Source organism: Scyliorhinus torazame, chromosome 19 (assembly GCF_047496885.1).
Source record: "Scyliorhinus torazame isolate Kashiwa2021f chromosome 19, sScyTor2.1, whole genome shotgun sequence".
Lineage (NCBI taxonomy): Eukaryota > Metazoa > Chordata > Chondrichthyes > Carcharhiniformes > Scyliorhinidae > Scyliorhinus > Scyliorhinus torazame.
Genome location: NC_092725.1, coordinates 31,391,542 through 31,411,013, shown reverse-complemented (window position 1 = coordinate 31,411,013; position 19,472 = coordinate 31,391,542). Strand labels below are relative to the sequence as shown.

The window sequence follows — 19,472 nt, the reverse complement described above, 5'->3', positions numbered from 1 at the left end:
AACACACTGAAATATCCCACACCCCTCACTGTAACACTCAGATATACCCCACACCACTCACTGTAACAGTCAGATATACCCACAACCCTCACGGTAACACTCTCATATACCCCACACCCTTCACTGTAACACACTGATATATAACCCACACCCCTCACTGTAACGCTCTGATATACCCACACCCCTCACTGTAACACTCTGCTATACCCCACACCCCTCACTGCAACAGTCAGATATACCCCACACCCCTCACTGTAACACTCACATATACCCCACAACCCTCACGGTAACACTCTGATATATCCCACACCCCTCACTGTAACACTCTGATAGACACCACACACCTCACTGTAACACTCTGATATATCCCACAACCCTCACTGTAACACTCTGATATACCCCACACCCCTCACTTTAACACTCTGATATATCCCACACCCCTCACTGTAACACTCTGATATACCCCACACCCCTCACTGTAACACTCTGATATAACCCACACCCCTCACTGTAACACTCTGATATACCCCACACCCCTCACTGTAACACTCTGATATATCCCACACCCCTCGCTGTAACACTCTGATATACCCCACACCCCTCACTGTAACACTCTGATATATCCCACACCCCTCGCTGTAACACTCTGATATATCCCACAACCCTCACTGTAACACTCTGATATACCCCACACCCCTCACTGTAACACTCTGATATAACCCACACCCCTCACTGTAACACTCTGATATACCCCACACCCCTCACTGTAACACTCTGATATATCCCACACCCCTCGCTGTAACACTCTGATATACCCCACACCCCTCACTGTAACACTCTGATATACACCACACCCCTCACTTTAACACTCTGATATACCCCACACCCCTCACTGTAACACTCTGATTTACCCCACACCCTTCACTGTAACACTCTGATATACCCCACACCCCTCACTGTAACACTCTGATATACACCACACCCCTCACTGTAACACTCTGATATACACCACACCCCTCACTTTAACACTCTGATATACCCCACACCCCTCACTGTAACACTCTGATATACCCCACACCCCTCACTGTAACACTCTGATATACACCACACCCCTCACTTTAACACTCTGATATATCCCACACCCCTCGCTGTAACACTCTGATATACCCCACACCCCTCACTGTAACACTATGATATACACCACACCCCTCACTTTAACACTCTGATATACCCCACACCCCTCACTGTAACACTCTGATTTACCCCACACCCTTCACTGTAACACTCTGATATACCCCACACCCCTCACTGTAACACTCTGATATACACCACACCCCTCACTTTAACACTCTGATATACCCCACACCCCTCACTGTAACACTCTGATATACACCACACCCCTCACTTTAACACTCTGATATACACCACACCCCTCACTTTAACACTCTGATTTACCCCACACCCTTCACTGTAACACTTTGATATACCCCACACCCCTCACTGTAACACACTGATATACCCCACTCCCCTCACTGTAACACTCTGATGGACCCCACACCTTTGAACAAAGAACAAAGAACAAAGAAATGTACAGCATAGGAACAGGCCCTTCGGCCCTCCAAGCCCGTGCCGACCATGCTGCCCGACTAAACTACAATCTTCTACACTTCCTGGGTCCGTATCCCTCTATTCCCATCCTATTCATGTATTTGTCAAGATGCCCCTTAAATGTCACTATCGTCCCTGCTTCCACCACCTCCTCCGGTAACGAGTTCCAGGCACCCACTACCCTCTGCGTAAAAAACTTGCCTCGTACATCTACTCTAAACCTTGCCCCTCTCACCTTAAACCTATGCCCCCTAGTAATTGACCCCGCTACCCTGGGTAAAAGCCTCTGACTATCCACTCTGTCTATGCCCCTCATAATTTTGTATACCTCTAACAGGTCGCCCCTCAACCTCCTTCGTTCCAGTGAGAACAAACCGAGTTTATTCAACCGCTCCTCATAGCTAATGCCCTCCATACCAGGCAACATTCTGGTAAATCTCTTCTGCACCCTCTCTAAAGCCTCCACATCCTTCTGGTAGTGTGGCGACCAGAATTGAACACTATACTCCAAGTGTGGCCTAACTAAGGTTCTATACAGCTGCAACATGACTTGCCAATTCTTATACTCAATGCCCCGGCCACTGAAGGCAAGCATGCCGTATGCCTTCTTGACTACCTTCTCCACCTGTGTTGCCCCTTTCAGTGACCTGTGGACCTGTACTCCTAGATCTCTTTGACTTTCAATACTCTTGAGGGTTCTACCATTCACCGTATATTCCCTACCTGCATTAGACCTTCCAAAATGCATTACCTCACATTTGTCCGGATTAAACTCCATCTGCCATCTCTCCGCCCAAGTCTCCAAACAATCTAAATCCTGCTGTATCCTCCGACAGTCCTCATCGCTATCCGCAATTCCACCAACCTTTGTGTCGTCTGCAAACTTACTAATCAGACCAGTTACATTTTCCTCCAAATCATTTACATATGCTACAAAGAGCAAAGGCCCCAGCACTGATCCCTGTGGAACACCACTGGTCACAGCCCTCCAATTAGAAAAGCATCCTTCCATTGCTACTCTCTGCCTTCTATGGCCTAGCCAGTTCTGTATCCACCTTGCCAGCTCACCCCTGATCCCGTGTGACTTCACCTTTTGTACTAGTCTACCATGAGGGACCTTGTCAAAGGCCTTACTGAAGTCCATATAGACAACATCCACTGCCCTACCTGCATCAATCATCTTAGTGACCTCCTCGAAAAACTCTATCAAGTTAGTGAGACACGACCTCCCCTTCACAAAACCGTGCTGCCTCTCACTAATACGTCCATTTGCTTCCAAATGGGAGTAGATCCTGTCTCGAAGAATTCTCTCCAGTAATTTCCCTACCACTGAAGTAAGGCTCACCGGCCTGTAGTTCCCGGGATTATCCTTGCTACCCTTCTTAAACAGAGTGACAACATTGGCTATTCTCCAGTCCTCCGGGACATCCCCCGAAGACAGCGAGGATCCAAAGATTTCCGTCATGGCCTCAGCAATTTCCTCTCCAGCCTCCTTCAGTATTCTGGGGTAGGTCCCATCAGGCCCTGGGGACTTATCTACCTTAATATTTTTTAAGACACCCAACACCTCTTCTTTTTGGATCTCAATGTGACCCAGGCTATCTACACACCCTTCTCCAGACTCAACATCTACCAATTCCTTCTCTTTGGTGAATACTGATGCAAAGTATTCATTTAGTACCTCGCCCATTTCCTCTGGCTCCACACATAGATTCCCTTGCCTATCCTTCAGTGGGCCAACCCTTTCCCTGGCTACCCTTTTGCTTTTTATGTACGTAACACTCTGATATACCCCACACCCCTCAGTGTAACACACCGATATACCCCACACCCCTCACTGTAACACTCTGATATACCCCACACCCCTCACTGTAACACTCTGATATATCCCACACCCCTCACTGTAACACTCTGATATACCCCACACCCCTCACTGTAACACTCTGATATATCCCACACCCCTCACTGTAACACACCGATATACCCCACACCCCTCACTGTAACACTCTGATATACCCCACACCCCTCACTGTAACACTCTGATATATCCCACACCCCTCACTGTAACACTCTGATATACCCCACACCCCTCAGTGTAACACACCGATATACCCCACACCCCTCACTGTAACACTCTGATATACCCCACACCCCTCAGTGTAACACACCGATATACCCCACACCCCTCACTGTAACACTCTGATATACCCCACACCCCTCACTGTAACACTCTGATATATCCCACACCCCTCACTGTAACACTCTGATATATCCCACACCCCTCACTTTAACACTCTGATATACCCCACACCCCTCACTGTAACACTCTGATGGACCCCACACCTCTCACTTTAACACTCTGATATACCCCACACCCCTCACTGTAACACTCTGATATACCCCACACCCCTCACTGTAACACTCTGATGGACCCCACACCCCTCACTTTAACACTCTGATATACCCCACACACATCACTGTAACGCACTGATGGACACCACACCCTTCACTGTAACACACTGATGTACCCCACATTCCTCACTGTAACACTCAGATATACCCCACACCCCTCACTGTAACACACTGATATACCCCACACCCCTGACTGTAACACACTGATTTACCCCACATCCCTCACTGTATCTCTCTGATATACCCCACACCCCTCACTGTAACACTCTGATATACCACACCCTCACTGTAACACTCCGATATGCCCCACCCCCCTGACTGTAACACACTGATATACCCACACCCTTCACTGTAACACTCTGCTATACCCCACACCCCTTGCGGTAGCTGACTGATATACCCCACACCCCTCACTGTAACACTCAAATATACCCTACACCACTCACTGTAATACTCTGATATTCCCTACACCCTTCACTGCAACACACTGATATACCCCACACCACTCACTGTAACACTCTGATATATCCTACACCCTCGTTGTAACTCTCCGATATATCCCACACCCCTCGCTGTAACACTCTGATATACCCCACAACCCTCACTGTAACACTCTGATATACCCCACACCCTTCACAGTAACACACTGATATACCACACACCCCTCACTGTAACACTGATATATCCCACACCCCTCACTGTAACACTCTGATATATCCAACACACCTCACTGTAACACTCTGATATACCCCAAACACCTCACCGTAACACACTGAAATATCCCACACCCCTCACTGTAACACTGATATACTCCACACTCCTCACCGTAACACACTGAAATATCCCACACGCCTCACCGTAACACACTGCAATATCCCACTCTCCTCACTGTAACACACTGAAATATCCCACACTCCTCACTGTAACACACTGAAATATCCCACACCCCTCACCGTAATACAGTGAAATATCCCATACCCCTCACTGTAACACACTGAAATAGCCCACACTCCTCACCGTAACACACTGAAATATCCCACTCTCCTTACTGTAACACACTGAAATATCCCACACCCCTCACTGTAACACACTGAAATATCCCACACTCCTCACCGTAACACACTGAAATATCCCACACCCCTCACTGTAACACACTGAAATATCCCACACCCCTCACCGTAACACACGGAAATATCCCACACCCCTCACCGTAACACACTGAAATATCCCACTCTCCTCACCGTAATACACTGAAATATCCCACACACCTAACCGTAACACACTGAAATAGCCCACACTCCTCACTGTAACACACTGAAATAGGCCACACTCCTAACCGTAACACACTGAAATATCCCACATTCCTCACCGCAACACACTGAAATATCCCACACTCCTCACCGTAACACACTGAAATATCCCACACTCCTCACCGTAACACACTGACATATCCCACACTCCTCACTGTAACACACTGAAATAGCCCACACTCCTAACCGTAACACACTGAAATATCCCACTCTCCTCACCGTAACACACTGAAATATCCCACACTCCTCACTGTAACACACTGAAATAGCCCACACTCCTAACCGTAACACACTGAAATATCCCACACTCCTCACCGTAACACACTGAAATATCCCACACCCCTCACCGTAACACACTGAAATAGCCCACACTCCTCACCGTAACACACTGAAATATCCCACTCTCCTCACTGTAACACACTGAAATATCCCACACTCCTCACTGTAACACACTGAAATATCCCACACCCCTCACCGTAACACACTGAAATATCCCACACCCCTCACCGTAACACACTGAAATAGCCCAGACTCCTCACCGTAACACACTGAAATATCCCACACTCCTCACCGTAACACACTGAAATATCCCACACTCCTCACCGTAACACACTGAAATATCCCACACTCCTCACTGTAACACACAGAAATAACCCACACTCCTCACTGTAACACACTGAAATATCCCACACTCCTCACTGTAACACACTGAAATATCCCACACCCCTCACCGTAACACACTGAAATATCCCACACCCCTCACCGTAACACACTGAAATATCCCACACTCCTCACTGTAACACACTGAAATAGCCCAGACTCCTCAACGAAACACACTGAAATATCCCACACTCCTCACTGTAACACAATGAAATATCCCACACCCCTCACCGTAACACACTGAAATATCCCACACTCCTCACTGTAACACACTGAAATAGCCCACACTCCTCACTGTAACACACTGAAATATCCCACACCCCTCACTGTAACACACTGAAATATCCCACACCCCTCACTGTAACACTCAGATATACCCCACACTCCTCACTGTAACACACTGAAATATCCCACACCCCTCACCGGAACACACTGAAATATCCCACACTCCTCACTGTAACACACTGAAATAGCCCACACTCCTCACTGTAACACACTGAAATATTCCACACCCCTCACTGTAACACTCTGATATATTCCACACCCCTCACTGTAACACTCTGATATATCCCACAGCCCTCACTGTAACACTCTGATACACCCCACACACCTCACTTTAACACTCTGATATACCCACACCCCTCACTGTAACACTCTGATATATTCCACACCCCTCACTGTAACACTCTGATATATTCCACACCCCTCACTGTAACACTCTGATATATCCCACACCCCTCACTGTAACACTCTGATACACCCCACACCCCTCACTGTAACACTCTGATACACCCCACACACCTCACTGTAACACTCTGATATACCCCACTCCCCTCACTGTAACACTCTGATATACCCCACACCCATCACTGTAACACTCTACTATACCCCACACCCCTCACTGTAACACTCTGATATACCCCACACCCCTCACTGTAACACTCTGATATACCCCACAACCCTCACTGTAATATTCTGATATATCCCACACACCTCACTGTAACACTGTTATATCCCACACCCCTCACTGTAACTCTCTGATATACCCCTCACACCTCACTGTAACACTCTGATATACCCCACACCCCTCACTGTAACACTGATATATTCCACACCCCTCACTGTAACACTCTAATATACCCCGCACACCACACTGTAACAATCTGATATACCCCACACCCCTCACTGTAACACTCTGATATACCCCACACACCACACTGTAACACTCTGATATACCCCACACCCCTCACTGTAACACTCTGATATATTCCACACCACTCACTGTATCACTGATATATTCCACACCCCTCACTGTAACACTCTGATATATCCCACACTCCTCACTGTAACACTCTGATATATCCCACACCCCTCACTGTAACACTGATATACCCCACACCCCTTACTGTAATACTCTGATATACCCCACACCCCTCACTGTAACACTCTGATATATCCCACACCCCTCACTGTAACTCTGATATATTCCACACCCCTCACTGTAACACTCTGATATATCCCACACCCCTCACTGTAACACTCTGATATACCCCACACCCCTCACTGTAACACTCTGATATATCCCACACTCCTCACCGTAACACACTGAAATATCCCACACTCCTCACTGTATCACACTGAAATATCCCACACTCCTCACTGTAACACACTGAAATATCCCACACTCCTCACTGTAACACACTGAAATATCCCACACCCCTCACCGTAACACACTGAAATATCCCACACCCCTCACCGTAACACACTGAAATAGCCCAGACTCCTCACCGTAACACACTGAAATATCCCACACTCCTCACCGTAACACACTGAAATATCCCACACTCCTCACCGTAACACACTGAAATATCCCACACTCCTCACTGTAACACACAGAAATATCCCACACTCCTCACTGTAACACACTGAAATATCCCACACTCCTCACTGTAACACACTGAAATATCCCACACCCCTCACCGTAACACACTGAAATATCCCACACCCCTCACCGTAACACACTGAAATATCCCACACTCCTCACTGTAACACACTGAAATAGCCCAGACTCCTCAACGAAACACACTGAAATATCCCACACTCCTCACTGTAACACAATGAAATATCCCACACCCCTCACCGTAACACACTGAAATATCCCACACTCCTCACTGTAACACACAGAAATATCCCACACTCCTCACTGTAACACACTGAAATATCCCACACTCCTCACTGTAACACACTGAAATATCCCACACCCCTCACCGTAACACACTGAAATATCCCACACCCCTCACCGTAACACACTGAAATATCCCACACTCCTCACTGTAACACACTGAAATAGCCCAGACTCCTCAACGAAACACACTGAAATATCCCACACTCCTCACTGTAACACAATGAAATATCCCACACCCCTCACCGTAACACACTGAAATATCCCACACTCCTCACTGTAACACACTGAAATAGCCCACACTCCTCACTGTAACACACTGAAATATCCCACACCCCTCACTGTAACACACTGAAATATCCCACACCCCTCACTGTAACACTCAGATATACCCCACACTCCTCACTGTAACACACTGAAATATCCCACACCCCTCACCGGAACACACTGAAATATCCCACACTCCTCACTGTAACACACTGAAATCGCCCACACTCCTCACTGTAACACACTGAAATATTCCACACCCCTCACTGTAACACTCTGATATATTCCACACCCCTCACTGTAACACTCTGATATATCCCACAGCCCTCACTGTAACACTCTGATACACCCCACACACCTCACTTTAACACTCTGATATACCCCACACCCCTCACTGTAACACTCTGATATATTCCACACCCCTCACTGTAACACTCTGATATATTCCACACCCCTCACTGTAACACTCTGATATATCCCACACCCCTCACTGTAACACTCTGATACACCCCACACCCCTCACTGTAACACTCTGATACACCCCACACACCTCACTGTAACACTCTGATATATCCCACACCCCTCACTGTAACACTCTGATATATCCCACACCCCTCACTGTAACACTCTGATATATCCCACACCCCTCACTGTAACACTCTGATATATCCCACACCCCTCAACGTAACACTGATATATTCCACACCACTCACTGTAACACTCTGATATATCCCACACCCTTCACTGTAACACTCTGATATATCCCACACCCCTCGCTGTAACAATCTGATATACCTCACACCCCTCACTGTAACACTCTGATATATCCCACACCCCTCGCTGTAACACTCTGATATACCCCACTCCCCTCACTGTAACACTCTGATATACACCACACCCCTCACTGTAACACTCTGATATATCCCACACCCCTCACTGTAACACTCTGATATATCCCACACCCTTCACTGTAACACTCTGATATATCCCACACCCCTCGCTGTAACACTCTGATATACCCCACACCCCTCACTGTAACACTCTGATATATCCCACACCCCTCACTGTAACACTGATATATCCCACACCCCTCACTGTAAAACTCTGATATACCCCACACCCATCACTGTAACACTCTACTATACCCCACACCCCTCACTGTAACACTCTGATATACCCCACACCCCTCACTGTAACACTCTGATATACCCCACAACCCTCACTGTAATATTCTGATATATCCCACACACCTCACTGTAACACTGTTATACCCCACACCCCTCACTGTAACTCTCTGATATACCCCTCACACCTCACTGTAACACTCTGATATACCCCACACCCCTCACTGTAACACTGATATATTCCACACCCCTCACTGTAACACTCTGATATCTTCCACACCCCTCACTGTAACACTCTAATATACCCCGCACACCACACTGTAACAATCTGATATACCCCACACCCCTCACTGTAACACTCTGATATACCCCACACACCACACTGTAACACTCTGATATACCCCACACCCCTCACTGTAACACTCTGATATATTCCACACCACTCACTGTATCACTGATATATTCCACACCCCTCACTGTAACACTCTGATATATCCCACACTCCTCACTGTAACACTCTGATATATCCCACACCCCTCACTGTAACACTGATATACCCCACACCCCTTACTGTAATACTCTGATATACCCCACACCCCTCACTGTAACACTCTGATATATCCCACACCCCTCACTGTAACTCTGATATATTCCACACCCCTCACTGTAACACTCTGATATATCCCACACCCCTCACTGTAACACTCTGATATACCCCACACCCCTCACTGTAACACTCTGATATATCCCACACTCCTCACCGTAACACACTGAAATATCCCACACTCCTCACTGTATCACACTGAAATATCCCACACTCCTCACTGTAACACACTGAAATATCCCACACTCCTCACTGTAACACACTGAAATATCCCACACCCCTCACCGTAACACACTGAAATATCCCACACCCCTCACCGTAACACACTGAAATAGCCCAGACTCCTCACCGTAACACACTGAAATATCCCACACTCCTCACCGTAACACACTGAAATATCCCACACTCCTCACCGTAACACACTGAAATATCCCACACTCCTCACTGTAACACACAGAAATATCCCACACTCCTCACTGTAACACACTGAAATATCCCACACTCCTCACTGTAACACACTGAAATATCCCACACCCCTCACCGTAACACACTGAAATATCCCACACCCCTCACCGTAACACACTGAAATATCCCACACTCCTCACTGTAACACACTGAAATAGCCCAGACTCCTCAACGAAACACACTGAAATATCCCACACTCCTCACTGTAACACAATGAAATATCCCACACCCCTCACCGTAACACACTGAAATATCCCACACTCCTCACTGTAACACACAGAAATATCCCACACTCCTCACTGTAACACACTGAAATATCACACACTCCTAACTGTAACACACTGAAATATCCCACACCCCTCACCGTAACACACTGAAATATCCCACACCCCTCACCGTAACACACTGAAATATCCCACACTCCTCACTGTAACACACTGAAATAGCCCAGACTCCTCAACGAAACACACTGAAATATCCCACACTCCTCACTGTAACACAATGAAATATCCCACACCCCTCACCGTAACACACTGAAATATCCCACACTCCTCACTGTAACACACTGAAATAGCCCACACTCCTCACTGTAACACACTGAAATATCCCACACCCCTCACTGTAACACACTGAAATATCCCACACCCCTCACTGTAACACTCAGATATACCCCACACTCCTCACTGTAACACACTGAAATATCCCACACCCCTCACCGGAACACACTGAAATATCCCACACTCCTCACTGTAACACACTGAAATAGCCCACACTCCTCACTGTAACACACTGAAATATTCCACACCCCTCACTGTAACACTCTGATATATTCCACACCCCTCACTGTAACACTCTGATATATCCCACAGCCCTCACTGTAACACTCTGATACACCCCACACACCTCACTTTAACACTCTGATATACCCCACACCCCTCACTGTAACACTCTGATATATTCCACACCCCTCACTGTAACACTCTGATATATTCCACACCCCTCACTGTAACACTCTGATATATCCCACACCCCTCACTGTAACACTCTGATACACCCCACACCCCTCACTGTAACACTCTGATACACCCCACACACCTCACTGTAACACTCTGATATATCCCACACCCCTCACTGTAACACTCTGATATATCCCACACCCCTCACTGTAACACTCTGATATATCCCACACCCCTCACTGTAACACTCTGATATATCCCACACCCCTCAACGTAACACTGATATATTCCACACCACTCACTGTAACACTCTGATATATCCCACACCCTTCACTGTAACACTCTGATATATCCCACACCCCTCGCTGTAACAATCTGATATACCTCACACCCCTCACTGTAACACTCTGATATATCCCACACCCCTCGCTGTAACACTCTGATATACCCCACTCCCCTCACTGTAACACTCTGATATACCCCACACCCCTCACTGTAACACTCTGATATATCCCACACCCCTCACTGTAACACTCTGATATATCCCACACCCTTCACTGTAACACTCTGATATATCCCACACCCCTCGCTGTAACACTCTGATATACCCCACACCCCTCACTGTAACACTCTGATATATCCCACACCCCTCACTGTAACACTGATATATCCCACACCCCTCACTGTAAAACTCTGATATACCCCACACCCATCACTGTAACACTCTACTATACCCCACACCCCTCACTGTAACACTCTGATATACCCCACACCCCTCACTGTAACACTCTGATATACCCCACAACCCTCACTGTAATATTCTGATATATCCCACACACCTCACTGTAACACTGTTATACCCCACACCCCTCACTGTAACTCTCTGATATACCCCTCACACCTCACTGTAACACTCTGATATACCCCACACCCCTCACTGTAACACTGATATATTCCAAACCCCTCACTGTAACACTCTGATATATTCCACACCCCTCACTGTAACACTCTAATATACCCCGCACACCACACTGTAACAATCTGATATACCCCACACCCCTCACTGTAACACTCTGATATACCCCACACACCACACTGTAACACTCTGATATACCCCACACCCCTCACTGTAACACTCTGATATATTCCACACCACTCACTGTATCACTGATATATTCCACACCCCTCACTGTAACACTCTGATATATCCCACACTCCTCACTGTAACACTCTGATATATCCCACACCCCTCACTGTAACACTGATATACCCCACACCCCTTACTGTAATACTCTGATATACCCCACACCCCTCACTGTAACACTCTGATATATCCCACACCCCTCACTGTAACTCTGATATATTCCACACCCCTCACTGTAACACTCTGATATATCCCACACCCCTCACTGTAACACTCTGATATACCCCACACCCCTCACTGTAACACTCTGATATATCCCACACTCCTCACCGTAACACACTGAAATATCCCACACTCCTCACTGTATCACACTGAAATATCCCACACTCCTCACTGTAACACACTGAAATATCCCACACTCCTCACAGTAACACACTGAAATATCCCACACCCCTCACTGTAACACACGGAAAAATATCCCACACTCCTCACCGTAACACACTGAAATATCCCACACTCCTCACCGTAACACACTGAAATATCCCACACCACTCACTGTAACACTCTGATATATCCCACACCCCTCACTGTAACACTGATATACCCCACACACCTCACTGTAACACTCTGATATACCCCACACCTCTCACTGTCACACTCTGATATATACCACACCCCTCACTGTAACACTCACATATACCCCACACCTCTCACTGTAACACTCTGATATATCCCACACCCCTCACTGTAACAATGATATACCCCACACCCCTCACTGTAACACACTGAAATATCCCACACCCCTCACTGTAACACTGATATATTCCACACCCCTCACTGTAACACACTGAAATATCCCACTCTCCTCACTGTAACACACTGAAATATCCCACACTCCTCACCGTAACACACTGAAATATCCCACACTCCTCACCGTAACACTCTGAAATATCCCACACCCCACACCGTAACACACTGAAATATCCCCCACACCTCACTGTAACACACTGAAATATCCCACTCTCCTCACTGTAACACACTGAAATATCCCACACCCCTCACTGTAACACACTGATATATTCCACACCCCTCACTGTAACACACTGAAATATCCCACACCCCTCACTGTAACACACTGATAGACCCCAAACCCTTCGCAGTAACACACTGAAATATCCCATACCCCTCACTGTAACACACTGATAGACCCCAAACCCTTGACTGTAACACACTGAAATATCCTACTCTCCTCACTGTAACTCACTGAAATATCCCACACCCCTCACTGTAACACACTGAAATATCCCACTCTCCTCACTGTAACACACTGAAATATCCCACACCCCTCACTGTAACACACTGAAATATCCCATACCCCTCACTGTAACACACTGATAGACCCAAAACCCTTGACTGTAACACACTGAAATATCCCACTCTCCTCACTGTAACACACTGAAATATCCCACACCCCTCACTGTAACACACTGAAATATCCCACACTCCTCACCGTAACACACTGAAATATCCCATACCCCTCACCGTAACACACTGAAATATCCCACACTCCTCACTGTAACACACTGAAATAGCCCACACTCCTCACTGTAACACACGGAACTATCCCACACCCCTCACTGTAACACACTGAAATATCCCACACCCCTCACTGTAACACTCTGATATATCCCGCACTCCTCACCGTAACACACTGAAATATCCCACAGCCCTCACTGTAACACTCTGAAATATCCCACACTCCTCACCGTAATACACTGAAATATCCCACACCCCTCACTGTAACACTGATATATTCCACACCCCTCACTGTAACACACTGATATACCCCACACACCTCACTGTAACACTCTGATATACCCCACACCTCTCACTGTCACACTCTGATATATACCACACCCCTCACTGTAACACTCACATATACCCCACACCTCTCACTGTAACACTCTGATATATCCCACACCCCTCAATGTAACAATGATATACCCCACACCCCTCACTGTAACACACTGAAATATCCCACACCCCTCACTGTAACACTGATATATTCCACACCCCTCACTGTAACACACTGATATATTCCACACCCCTCACTGTAACACTCTGATATATCCCACACCCTTCACTGTAACACTGATATATCCCACACCCCTCACTGTAGCTCTGATATATCCCACACCCCTCACTGTAACTCTGATATATTCCACACCCCTCACTGTAATACTGATACACCCCACACCCCTCACTGTAACTCTGATATATCCCACACCCCTCACTGTAACACTCTGATGTACCCCACACCCCTCACTGTAACACTCTGATGTACCCCACACCCCTCACTGTAACAGTCTGATATATCCCACACCCCTCACTGTAACACTGAAATATCCCACACCCCTCACTGTAACACTCTGATATATCCCACACCCCTCACTGTAACACTGATATACCCCACACCCCTCACTGTAACACTCTGATATACCCCACACCTCTCACTGTAACACTCTGATATATCCCACACCCCTCACTGTAACACTGATATACCCCACACCCCTCACTGTAACACACTGAAATATCCGACACCCCTCACTGTAACACTGATATATTCCACACCCCTCACTGTAACACACTGAAATATCCCACTCTCCTCACTGTAACACACTGAAATATCCCACACTCCTCACCGTAACACACTGAAATATCCCACACTCCTCACCGTAACACTCTGAAATATCCCACACCCCACACCGTAACACACTGAAATATCCCCCACACCTCACTGTAACACACTGAAATATCCCACTCTCCTCACTGTAACACACAGAAATATCACACACCCCTCACTGTAACACACTGATATATTCCACGCCCCTCACTGTAACACACTGAAATATCCCACACCCCTCACTGTAACACACTGATAGACCCCAAACCCTTCGCAGTAACACACTGAAATATACCATACCCCTCACTGTAACACACTGATAGACCCCAAACCCTTGACTGTAACACACTGAAATATCCCACTCTCCTCACTGTAACACACTGAAATATCCCACTCTCCTCACCGTAACACACTGAAATATCCCACACCCCTCACTGTAACACACTGAAATATCCCACTCTCCTCACTGTAACACACTGAAATATCCCACACCCCTCACTGTAACACACTGAAATATCCCACTCTCCTCACTGTAACACACTGAAATATCCCACACCCCTCACTGTAACACTCTGAAATATCCCACACCCCTCACTGTAATACACTGAAATATCCCACTCTCCTCACTGTAACACACTGAAATATCCCACTCTCCTCACCGTAACACACTGAAATATCCCAAACCCTTCACTGTAACACACTGAAATATCCCACTCTCCTCACTGTAACACACTGAAATATCCCACACCCCTCACTGTAACACACTGAAATATCCCACACCCCTCACTGTAACACTCTGATATATCCCGCACTCCTCACCGTAACACACTGAAATGTCCCACACCCCTCACTGTAACACTCTGAAATATCCCACACTCCTCACCGTAATACACTGAAATATCCCACATCCCTCACTGTAACTCTGATATATCCCACACCCCTCACTGTAACACTGATATATCCCACACCCCTCACTGTAACACTCTGATATATCCCACACCCCTCACTGTAACACTGATATATCCCACACCCCTCACTGTAACACTCTGATATATCCCACACCCCTCACTGTAACTCTGATATACCCACACCCTTCAGTGTAACACTCTGATGTACCCCACACCCCTCACTGTAACACTGATATATCCCACACCCCTCACTGTAACACTCTGATGTACCCCACACCCCTCACTGTAACACTGATATATCCCACACCCCTCACTGTAACACTCTGATATACCCCACACACCTCACTGTAACACTCTGATATACCCCACCCCCCTCACTGTAACACTCTGATATACCCCACACACCTCACTGTAACACTCTGATATACCCCACACCCCTCACTGTAACACTCTGATATACCCCACACCCCTCACTGTAACTCTTATATATCCCACACCCCTCACTGTAACACTGATATATCCCACACCCTCACTGTAACACTGGTGTATCCCACACCCCTCACTGTAACACTGATATATCCCACACCCTCACTGTAACACTGGTGTATCCCCCACCCCTCACTGTCACACTCTGATATATACCACACCCCTCACTGTAACACTCTGATATACCCCACACACCACACTGTAACATTCTGATATACCCCACACCCCTCACTGTAACACTCTGATATACCCCACACCCCTCACTGTAACACTCTGATATATCCCTCACCCCTCACTGTAACACACTGAAATATCCCACACCCCTCACTGTAACACTGATATATTCCACACCCCTCACTCTAACACTTCCTTTTCGCTCCCACTACCTGAACTTTGGGGGATGGGAAATATGTGTTCCCTGATGACCGACTACCACATTCCATGATAAAAAAATCACCCACAGAAGAAAGCAGAGAGAGAAAGGGAGACACATATCCACCTTTAGAAACTCTCGTGCACACATTCAGTCATATGCACACCTTCAGAGACACACACACAAACACACACCTTCATACACCTTCTGAAACAGACACACCTTCAGAGACACACACAAACACAGAGATACGCTCACATACATACACACACAAACATAATGAGAGACAGACAGACAGAGAGACACACACATGCCGACATACTGAAACACTCAGGCACACGCATGCTCACACACACTCACACTGAAACACACACGCTCATAAACATACTGAGACACACACAGGCTCAAACACACACATAAACCTCTAGACACACACCCACACATTGAGACACACGAGACTCACAGATATGCAAAGTCAGATACACACACGTGCCTGCACAGACACAGTTGCAGAGACACACACAGTACATAGACACACACACCCACACAGGCACACATGTACAGAAAAACACACATACACACAGTCTCCAGCACAGGCACCCAGACACAGAAAAGCACAAACACACACACTCTCTCTCTCACACAGACATATACAGAGAGACTCACTCACACAGACATAAACTCTCGGTCATCCAGATAGACACAGATACTCACGCACAGACGCACACACACAGAGCCCTCTTGCAAGAACTGAACCTTTTCAGTTCCCCTCAAAACAATAACCAGAAATCAGAACGATTGATTCATTCCCTGCGCCGGAGTCTGGAAGGTTAAAGAAGGCCGTGAGGGGGAGATGGACCGCCTCGTTTCAGAAAGCTGCCAATTACTCCTCCCCTGTGCCTCCTTCGCCTCTCTCTCTCTCTCTCTCTCTCCTGTGCTGCCACAACTCCAGGCAGGACCTGCAGCCATCCAGCCGGCAGTCATCAAACATCCTTCGATCGGAAGGGAGACCAAGGGACACCTGGCAATGCAAACCTGTGGAGATCACCCTCTCCCCAACCCAAGTTGGAGCAGGCAGCAAAAAATTGCAGTCAGCCTAGGGGATGGTGGCTCGAATCTCCAGTGCAATTATCTGCCTCCCTCCCTCCCCCTCTCTCTCTCTCGCCTGTCTTTGCAGTGATGAATGCTCAAAGCAAATTCCCCACTGCACTCACTCCATTATCTGACTCAGCCAGCTGCCTTTACCCTCCTTCATTTGGATTTCTCCCCGCCACACTCTCTCGCCTTTCTCCTTTTTTAGATTCCTCCCATTTCAGCTCACAGTACTGGCACCGTTTAAATATTTAATTACGATTCGACAGCCACAGACGAATTTGGATTTTGCCTCTCTCTCTCTCTCTCTGGATTGTTTTTCCCCCCCAAACCCCAAAGAGACAAAAAAAGACAAACATAAAAAAGAGGTGCCTGCGCTCAGAGGTTCAACCAGTGCCGACGGGTTAAAAGCCGTTTTAATCTTGCTTACACTCCTCAGCTCCTGTGTGCGGTCCTTCATGATGCTCTGAGATGTTGCAGCTATCTCCCCAGATGATGTTGCTCGGCTGGTCCAGGGCAGAGAACGCGCCTGCGCAAAGCCCTTTGATTGACAACGCTCCCTCCACCCCCCCCCCCCTCAGCATTGTGGGAGTTGTAGTTCAGAGCAAGGCTCCTTTTGAGGCCTACCTGGTAGGCCGCATGCAGCCTCTATTCGGAAGGCCCGCAGTCCGGTGGGATGGGTGGGGGAAGATAAAAATGATTTGTCCTCGGGTTCAATGCTTTATTTTTTAAATAATTTTAACCAGGCAAGGGGGAAAAAAAGTAAATAAACCAGGGAGAGAAACTTAAGATGGCCCTCTCCAAACTATCCAGGCTTGGAGAGGCAGATCTCTTCGCCCCCGCCCCCCCCCCCTTCGCTGAACCAATATTTTTACTGTTTCCAAATCGTTCCCTTGGTTTTGGAACCCCTCACGCCAGCAGCCGCGGACGATCGAGTCCCAAATTCCTGCGGGTCGATGCCACAGCGGCAACGGGTGTGCCCTCTGCCCAAGATGGCCGCCACTTTCGGCGGAGTGGCCTGGGGTCACCGAGAAAACCTGCTGAGTTTAAGACAGGGGGAATGGGTGGCATCTCTCCGGGCTTCCTCTCTCTCCCCCCCCCCCCCCCCCCCCCGCCCCCCCAACCCCACACACACGCTCACGCCTGTCATAGATGCCAAAGAGAGAAAGACTGATACTGTTCCCCTCCCCCCATCGTG

At 47.5% G+C, this 19,472-nt stretch overlaps 1 protein-coding gene across 1 annotated transcript in view; it reads right to left on the bottom strand.

Moving 5' to 3' along the window:
• stx1b (syntaxin 1B) overlaps window positions 1-18,789 on the bottom strand; it is a 196,532-nt gene extending 177,743 nt beyond the window's left edge. The window contains exon 1 of the mRNA XM_072484177.1: window positions 18,705-18,789. Within this exon, the coding sequence (XP_072340278.1) occupies window positions 18,705-18,734 (30 nt within the window). The 5' untranslated portion in view covers window positions 18,735-18,789. The remainder of the gene's footprint in view (window positions 1-18,704) is intronic.
• Window positions 18,790-19,472: the final 683 nt, after the last annotated feature.